The following is a 10,038-nucleotide window of genomic DNA, read 5'->3' as shown; positions in this document are numbered from 1 at the left end:
ACTAAGCCTCATCTTTGGCCTCACCATCTCCATTCTCCTCACAGGTAGGTCCATCTGAACCATCGATTGCTTTCAGTGAAGGCTTCCTTTGACGTAGAGCTTCAGTTCCATCTTAAAGTGAGGGAACACCCCAACTTTAACCAGAACCAGAATATCCCCTCTCTGCTCTTGTGCTGGTGAGGGAACACCCCCAACTTTGACCAGAACCAGAAGTTCCCCCTTCTGCTCTTGTGCTGGTGAGGGGACACCCCAACTTTGACCAGAACCAGAAGTTCCCCTCTCTGCTCTTGTGCTGGTGAGGCAACACCCCAACTTTGACCAGAACCAAAGGTCCCCCTCTCTGCTCTTGTGCTGGTGAGAAAATGTGTGATTTTCCCTATATAAGTTGACTTACTTTTTTAGGTAGGTTGCTTCAGGTGTTGGCTTATTGCATTGGGGTACCAAGCAAAATGGGTACCCCAATGGTTTTCAACTATACCAAAGCAATGTAAAGGTATGAGGCCTTTGCGTCGCTTTAGTACTTTGGGGAACCATTTGATAATGATCTAAAGCTGACTTACTTTTTAATGTTGCTCCACCTCTAGGTGTTGACTTATTGCATTGGGGGTACCAACCAAAATGGTTAACCCAATGGTTCTCCAATGTATTAAAGCAATGCATAAAGGTATGAGACCTTTGCATTGCTTTAGTATGTTGTGGAGCCATTTGATTCTGGTTTAAAGTTGACTTCATTTTTTAGGTAGGTTGCTTCACCTCTAGGACTTGGCTTATTGCATTGGGGTACCTTTGCATTGCTTTGGTACGTTCGAGAACAATTTTGATTGGTGCCCCACTGCAAGAAGCCAACTCCTAGAGGTGAAGCAACCTACCTAAAAAAGTAAGTCAACTTCTATTGGGGGGAGATAAAATATTTTCTCACCAGCGCAGGAGCAGAGGAAGTCTTATGGTTCTGGTCAATGTTGTGGGTGTCCCTCGCTTTAAGATGGAGCTGGAACCATTTTGATTGGTGCCCCACTGCAATAAGCCAACACCTAGAGGTCAAGCAACCTACCTAAAAAACGAAGTCAACTTATATGGGAGGAAATCAAATCTTTTCTCAGCAGCGCAGGAGCCGAGATGAAGTCTTCTGGTTCTGGTCAATGTTGGGGTGTCCCTCACTTTAAGATAGAACTCGGACCATTTTGATGGATACCCCCAATGCAATACGGCAACTCCTGGAGGTGCAGCAACCTACCTAAAAAAAGTAAGTCAACTTATATAGGGGTGTCTCAAATATTGACTCACCAGCACAGGAGCCAGAGGAAATCTTCTGGTTTTGGTCAATGTTGGGGTGTCCCTCACTTTAAGATGGAACTGGAACATTTTGATTGGTACCCCAATGCAATAAACCAACACACTACATTGCAGCACTCCACAACCCAAGGTAACACACTACGAGGGATGGAGGAAGTTGGGGCCACTCTGAAAATCCAGCCGCCATGATGAGGGTTGGAGTCTAGGGAGTAACAAATGTAGATTCTGACACTGGCTGACCTTCAGCCTTCTAACTCACATTATGCATCATCTAGCCCTTTCCACCCCACTAAAGCCAAGTTCTATTTCAAGCTAGACTGACACATTACAATGCGAGTGTAGAATCTCTACATCTTCTTTAGGTTTTCCCAAACTATGTGGTATAGGGTCCTATGTAAAGTATCAAATATGAAGTATCAGGCATAAAATATGTGTTGCCTTAGTGCATTGGGGTGCTATTGAAAATGAATGGCAACGCACCCCCTAAAGCCTATATGATGCATTGCGGTATGCAACACTGGCCCCTTCAAAGGGACTCTACAAGCAGATTGTAAAGATATTGCAGAGCTAACTGAATATTATTTTTTGTTATAATCTTGTATTTGTTTGACATTGGTAATCTTTGGGGTGTTTTTTCCTTTGCAGTGATAAGAAGATGCAAAAGGAAATGAGAATTGCAAAGAATATTGACAGAACTTGGCAGATGTGTAAGTAAAATCACCTTCACCCCAACTAGTAAATGTGTTTATAGAACTCCAACCATAACCTAAAATTTAAAGTGTCAGCCCAGCCAATACGGAATTTAATTTGTAGTAGTAGTGATGGGCGTATCCTTAGACTACTTACCAGTTCATTCCGGAAGCCACTGTTCTGTCGAATTCTCCAACTCATCGAGACCTCCAACTCCCGTCAGTGCGCGGCCAATCAAGAGAAGTATCAAGTTGTACAATCTGCGGCAGTGCGCCTGCATGGGCACCTGATGCAACAAGCTCCGAAGGGAGTTGGAGAACTCAATGACAATTTTGAAGCTGCACAGGCGCATTTTACGGCAAGTGGATAAGTCAACGAGGATTGCAAAAACTGTGCAGGCTGGCGCACGCGCACTCGTCGAAATCTACAAAGGATGTGACGTCATGAGTTGGAGATCTCGACGAGTTGGCCACCTCAACAGAACAACGACGCTCAGCAAGTAAGCAAAATCTAGAGAGGTTACAGTGATGTGGGTGGACACCCTGAACATGTAACTGGGCTCATAGGGAAATACCTTACCTCCATGTTAAAGTATATCTCAAGCCAAAACTTTGTAGCATTTAGAAGGGATCGGGGTTTTTTTCTCTTTCCCTTTACTTCCTGTCCCAGAGATACAACAGGAAGTGAGAGAAAATCTTTCCAAAATCTCCTCTTACGCAGTTATCACCGGAACTAGTGCCCCCATTGGAGGAGTTCTCCTCTACTGAGCAAGCAAATAGCTTTGGCAATAGATATAGTATAACGCTGATGTGTAATCTGCTCATATTTTCCCTTCCTCGGTCCCCCTTGTTAATATGCTAATTATATTTATAACGGAAACCTTTCCCTTTTCATTTCACACTTTATTTTAGATCCAGTGGTGTCATCATTGGACCTCTGTCTTTCTCTATGTAATGTAGGCAGATCATGGGTGGTGAGAGGGGGGCCAGCAGGGTGCTGTACACTCATAGATATTGATGGCAGCACGCATCTTTGGTGTCATCATTGGGTCTCTGTCTTTCTGTAATGTAGGCAGAACATTGAGTGGTGAGAGGGGGGCCAACAGGGTGCTGTACACTCATAGATATTGATGGCAGCATAGGCAGATTATGGGTGGTGAGAGGGGGCCTACAGGGTGCTGTACGCTCATAGACATTAATGGCAGCATGCATCTTTGGTGTCATCATTGGGTCTCTGTCTTTCTTCATGTAATGTAGGCAGACCATGGGTGGTGAGAGGGGGCCAGCTGGGTGCTGTACGCTCAGGTGTCATCATTGGGTCTCTGTCTATCTCTATGTAATGTAGGCAGAACATTGAGTGGTGGGAGGGGGACAGCAGGGTGCTGTACGCTCATAGACATTAATGGCAGCATGCATCTTTGGTGTCATCATTGGGTCTCTGTCTTTCTTCATGTAATGTAGGCAGACCATGGGTGGTGAGAGGGGGCCAGCTGGGTGCTGTACGCTCAGGTGTTATCATTGGACCTCTGTCTTTCTCTATGTAATGTAGGCAGACCATGGGTGGTGAGAGGGGGCCAGCTGGGTGCTGTACATAGACATTGATGGCAGCATGCATCCGTATAGCGGGTATACGCTGTTACTTTTGTAAATTCATGCATGCGTATGAAAATATGCCCCAAACACAGACTGTTTACCTTCAGGGAATACATTCATCCGCATGCGCAAGTTTATGAAAGTACCGCCGAACAGCTGCATACAGTCATTGAGCAGCACCATTGGCTTCCTGGTGTCCAAATTTTATGCGTACGCCCCTCATGAGCCCGTGTGCATTAGAGTTTAACTTTGCTAATGTAATTTGTACCTTCACAGATTTCCTGGAGTGCATTCTACAACGTCATTATTCACATCTACGCGTGACATCACAGCCAACCACGATTTCTTCAGCCATCAGCTCCAATGGGACACTCTTCATGTGGAAATTCATGACTTGAGATGAACATGTGATGTCTCTTTCCCCTATACAAATGATTAGATTTATCATGGCGATATACAATTTTCAATACATGGACTCTTTTGGTTGAGCGACGTCCTATCTTCCGATGCCCAGGCGGGTAGTTGTTTTCTACATTTAACCCTGCTTTGGGCAAGCAGAGCTAAATGTACAGCGGGGAAGCCCCCGCAACGCATTTGCAGAACTGAAGATCTCATAAGCATAGTCCCCCAACTTATACTGATGAGCCATATAACATAACAAGGGTGCTTAGATCTTCATATTGTGTATCCCTATATCACTTTATATACTCTGTTCAGGTAAAATAGACCCTAAATAGCTGTTTGTCTCGAGCCGCCTTTCCTTTGTATTTTCATTTTGGAGGAATGTAATGAAAACGTAATTTTGATAATAGCCATAAAGATAACATTTAATAAATCAGTCTCCGGTTCTTTGTTCTGCCAGATGCCCAACGCTATTGCCGAGCAAGTCTAGGAACACTTACCATATAACCGAATCGTAAACACAGAATTGAAAATCTAATTTTTACTCTCTCGTATTAGAATCCCTGGCTGTTCCCCTTAGATCTTCCAGAAATAACCCGATGCCAGCTGAAAGAAACGATATTATTCTGCAGTGCCGCATTAAAAGCCAATCAGGAATGAGACACCGCGCAAATGTGTCTGTACTGGCAGGATAATTTGATTATGATGTGCTTTTGTGCTTTACCTGTTTTTCAGATGCGTGACAGATGAGCCATATGCCTCGTATGTATCATTATGGAAGCCATTTCTGCTCTAGCCCAAGAACAGGTCTCATATGGTTAAGGCTTTATTGATCGTTAACCACAACATCAACCCAATATCAGTGGTGGCGTGACATTAATTCATTATATAAGCCTTGTAAAGGTGCCCATACACTGCACGATTATCGTACGATAATCGTATGCGATCGGGTTTTCGTACGATAATCGAGCAGTGTGAACGGAGACGTGCGACCGTTTCTACTGTACGGTCGCACGTCTTCTGTCGAACCAGCATGTTCGAAAACCAGCCGGGAATCGTACGATTCTCGGCTGGTTAGAACGGTGCTCGGAAGATAAATGCTGAACGGGCCGGTGTGCGCACGCGCACACTACCCGTTCAGCATTGCGGTCATCGGAAGCCCGCCCCTCAGGGGGGCGGGCTTGCGATGCTCGAGAGTGCGATCTGCCTGTCCAAGATAGGCAGATCGTACGTTTTTTTAATCCCTTTACAACCATCGCAAGACTAAAGTCTTGCGATGGTTGTAGAGTGTATGGCCACCTTTAGAGATACCGAGAAGGTTCTGAAAGATCTGTGAAGGTTCTCATTCATCCAGGTCATGCTATATGTCACAGTTCCTTGTACATTGATCCGGCGCCGGGTTTTTGCCCCCTGTCTGAGCTGCTCGGTTTCCTGCCAGTCCACCCTGAACCTAGGTGTTAAAAGGCTTGTGCACCTCTGCTTTAGGCCTGGTTCACACCTGGACGTTTTACAGCGCGTTCCTACGCGCTGTAAAACGCTCAACATGTGAGAACCAATGATTGCCTATGGGCATGGTTCCCACCTGGGCGTTTTACAGCGCTTAGGAACGCACTGAAAAACGCCCTATGCCATCCATTAGGATACAGCCGGATAGCCCTCGGAAACGCGTGTTTCTTTTACCGCAAATCGCGGTGAAAATGCGCGGCACGAAAAGTTCCGCCCTGTGCGTTCCCCTCTGCTGTTCCTGTGTGTCTTTTGTCTCTGTGGGTACACCTGTTGTGTGTTCCCTTCTGTTACCTACTCCTTGTGCCAAGCTGAGGCTCCCAGACCCGATTGGCATTCGGAATCCGAATTTCAGAATAGCATTCGGGAGCTCCTGAATGCCATTCGGGTCTGGGAGCCATATACATATATTACTGAAACTGAGGCTCCCAGACCCGAATGGCATTCGGGAGCTCCCGAATGCAATTTGGAAATTTAGATCCCGAAGGCAGCTGATGTACGGCTGATTTTAGCCGATGTATGGCAGAAGTCAGCCGTACAAGGCTGAAGTGAATACAGGTGAAACTCGAATAATTAGAATATCGTGCAAAGTTCATTTATTTCACTAATGCAACTTAAAAGGTGAAACGAATATATGAGAGAGACTCATTACATGCAAAGCAAGATAATTCAAGCCGTGATTTGTCATCATTGTGATGATTATGGCTTACAGCTCATGAAAACCCCAAGAACCCCAAATCCACAACCTCAAAAAAGTAGATAATTACATGCAATCAATAAAACAAGGATTGTACATAGAACAATATCAGACCTCTGAAAAGTACAAGCATGCATATGTACTTAGTACTTGGTTTGGGCCCCTTTTGCAGCACTTACTGCAATTACTTTTGCAAGATATTCTAATTATTTGAGTTTCACCTGTACTTCACTTTGGCTCGTTTTATTCACTCGGCTACCTTCGGCAGCTTTGTGAATAACCCCCTTAGATTCTGGGTGATTCAGAATATATGAATGGGGAACATTTTAGAGCTAGGAGGTCATCTAGGTGCACAAGGTGAAATTCAATTCACAAGTTTAATATCACAGTGCTTTGGCAAACAATGCCATTCAGTAATGGTTTACATCTACTTCACGGTATTTAGGAAGTACAAAAGAAGCACTACAGCCTGAAATACTGATAGTTGTTTCCTTACTGCAGGTACAGAGGTATATTTATTTATTTATTTTGCACGTACATAGGGCACCAACACATACAGTATGTACACAGTCCCTCCCCTAGGACCATCTACTGCCTTGGTTCTCAACTGGTGGGTGGCGATCCCATGTTCAGTGGGTCCACACATGCCTTACACTTTTCTAGGTGAGAGGCTCCTCTGCCTTCCCCTAGCGCAGCACTGTCAGTTCTCACGCCGAACAGCCATTCAGAATATGCTGCCCGGCGCCGAGTGTCAGCTTGAGGTGGGGTGGGCTGGGGTGGGCTCCTGTGGAGGAGGAAGGCTGGGCCCGGCGTCAGAAGCGGAGGAGGAAGCGGGCCTGACGATGGAGGAGGAGGTGAGGCCCGACGACAGAAGAGGAGGCGGGGCCCGGCGACTAGACATGTGCGATTCGTTTCGTTACGAATCGAAATTCGTACGAATTTTCCTGAAATTTGTAAATTCGGAAGCATACGAAATCTGAATTGCAGTTTCCGAATTATATCCGAAATACGAAATTCCGTTAACGAATTTCGGATCTACAGGAATTACAGGAACTAATATTACCCCTGTAAATGAGGTTGAACAACATGACAAGATTTTTTTTTAAATCCGAAATACGGATCCGCTGCTGCTGAGAGTTGCATTACAATACACAGGCAGGAAATACGAAATTCTGTTGACGTATTTTCGTTCCGTTACGAACATTCGTTATATTGAAGGTAAAAAGCAAAGTACATTTATATTGGAGTTGATGGAAGTTTTTCTTTTAATGCAAAATTCGGATACGGAATCCGTTAACGGATTTCGTATTTCGGATACAAAAACAACTACCACATAGACTCCAATATTAACAACGGTATTTTTGCTTTTTAACTTCATCATAACGAATGTTCGTAAAGTTACGAAAATGTGCCAAAACTAAGGAAAATCCGTATTTCGTACGAATCCGAATTGAGTTTCGGATACGAATGACAAAATAATGGATATTACGAAACGGAACGAAACAAATTTTTTGACGGCGCACAAGTCTACCGGCGACGGAAGATGAGGCGAGGCCCTGCAATGGAGGAGGCGGGGCCTGCCAGCAACCATGGAGGTGAACAGCGGATCAGGGCTGACAGGTAAGAGGTTCGCAGCCCACCTGAAACCCTGCAGAGCCCGCCATAGAGTCTATGGTGGGCTCTGCAGGGTCACTCTCAGGTGGGCTGTTTGGGATCTCAGGTGGGCTCTGCAAGGGCATAACTAGAAATCACAGGGCCCCATACAAAATTTTGCTATGGGGCCCTGTGATTGCTAGTTGCGCCCCTGACGTGACCGCACATACTCCAAGGCCATTCGGCTTAGAAACTAGCAACTCTACTAGACTTTTTGTACTGTTGATGGAACTCACGAACAAGAGGCAAACATGACAACATAACACAGACGTGGTTCCTGGTCATAACTGAATCGGGGGCCAACAAGTCATAATGTGCCCTACCATACCCATTTTAAAATATGCATAACCCAAGAAGACGTTACAACATGGCTAGACAGTTTAGGAGCCACCACTTCCCTTGGCTATAGGCACTATAAACATAACAGTGTTACAATGTAACTCTCCTGACAGGTAGGAGAATGCATATCAGCATCACTAAACAAATAAAAGATTAATTTCTAGAACTATATATCTGGCTGTCGGAAATCTGTGACTGTCCCATGTTAATGCTTTCCTTGTCCATGATTTTTTGTAGAGCTGGGTTAGGTTGGCAAATGTGTAGCTTCATCAAGCAACACTTGCATGAGTGCTGGACAGCGGTGGAGGAGAAGTAGAAGATGATAGGGTCCAAGCTAGCATTAAAAGTACTCAGAAGCAAGGCCTTCTCTCTCCATTTGAGGTTCTCCTTCTGAACAAATCCCACCACATGGGAGACGTTGTAGGGGGCGAAACACACAGCAAACACGCCTAGGGTGGCGAGGACCAGCCCGATGGCTCGTTGCTTCTTCACGCGTTGGATGTGCATCGAAGAGATGAGGATCTTGATGAAACTTCCATAACAGAAACAGGTGATGAGGAAAGGAAAGCAGAACAAGAGGAGTCCCAACTCAAGACGGAATGGGAGAAGGACTTCCATTTGCTCCTTCGTAAAGTTGTCATAGCAGGTGAGTCTGTTGCTGGCGTTGGAAGTCTGCTGGTACTCCGTCACGTAGACAATGCTACAGTGAGCAAACGAGCAGATCCACAGGAATCCACTAACCGCGGCAGCATAGCTAGGCTTGCGATAGAGTTTGTACTTGAGGGGAAAGGCCACGCCGAGGTACCTTTCCACACTGACCGCGGTGAGGAACAAAGTGCTGGAGTAGATGGTGCTGAAATAGAAGAGTCCAGTAAGTGGGCAGAGGAATGATGGCATGGACCATTGACCTTGTAGTATCTCTGTGACCTTGAAAGGCAAGAAAACCAAGAATGATAGGTCGGATATCGTCAGATTGAAGAGCAGGATGGCGTTCGGCGTGGCCTTCACCCGCAGCTTACGAATGAAAGCGTGCAGTGCAAGAAGGTTGGCTGGAAAGCCTGTCAGAATAGTTATAATGTATATAGAGAGATATAGATATTTCTCTTCCGGTGCTGGTGCCATTGTGTCTTCATGACCCCTAGGAACAAAACAGACAAGAAATGAAGTTAGCAAGGTTCACGCAATGAGGCCACACAGTTATGCCAAGAATGGCTCAAGGTGCCCACCAAATGTTTGAAAACCAAGTTCTCCCCCTTAGTTATCTCCATTGCCATTGCACAACGGCCTTCGATGCCCGAGGCCACAAGGAATGGATGAGTTGATGGGCAGTAAAGGTGCTTATGGACGTTAAACAACATGTTCTCAATGGACATTTTTTGGTAGGCTATGGGAACGTTCTTCCATGTGAAGGAGAAGAGAGTGTAGAGCAGTGGTTCTCAACCTGTGTAACCTCAGGACCCACATTTGTCCTTGGCCATTAAAGTAGAACTAAGTGTTTTTCCCCATAGTTCTCCTAAGGGTCACCATATACTAGCGTCCTTCCGTGACCCAAAGCTCAGTATATAGCGGGCTACAGCTCGCAGTATACTAAGACCGCCGCAGCCGGGATGGATCACAACATTACTGTCGGGATCCACCCAGCTGCTTGAGTGACAGCTGGCTCTGCCTATCTAGAGGCAGAGCCAGCTGTACCCGCCCCCTCCCCCGTCTGTTCTGCCAGTCAGCGCTGGAGGAACGGGGAGGGGGGGAATCCCTGCAGGGAGCCGTGACTGACAGTCACGGCTCTCTGCAGGGACATGATCGAGAAGTGAGCGAGCGACGGTATGTGTTCGCTCACTTCCCGATCTATTAAACCGACGTGTGACAGTT

The 10,038-nt window shown here is 45.9% G+C and overlaps 1 protein-coding gene across 1 annotated transcript; it reads right to left on the bottom strand.

Moving 5' to 3' along the window:
• Positions 1-8,278: 8,278 nt before the first annotated feature.
• LOC108785330 (free fatty acid receptor 2-like) lies at positions 8,279-9,291 on the bottom strand. The gene has a single exon (XM_018554380.1). The coding sequence runs from the start codon at positions 9,289-9,291 to the stop codon at positions 8,323-8,325; it is 969 nt and encodes a 322-aa protein (XP_018409882.1). The 3' UTR covers positions 8,279-8,322.
• Between the last annotated feature and the right edge of the window lie 747 nt (positions 9,292-10,038).

This window comes from Nanorana parkeri, unplaced genomic scaffold (assembly GCF_000935625.1).
Source record: "Nanorana parkeri isolate BGI_ZX_2015 unplaced genomic scaffold, ASM93562v1 scaffold155, whole genome shotgun sequence".
In the NCBI taxonomy this organism is placed as follows: Eukaryota; Metazoa; Chordata; class Amphibia; order Anura; family Dicroglossidae; genus Nanorana; species Nanorana parkeri.
The sequence above is the reverse complement of the archived record's forward strand: the minus strand, read 5'-3'. Positions and strand labels throughout refer to the sequence as shown.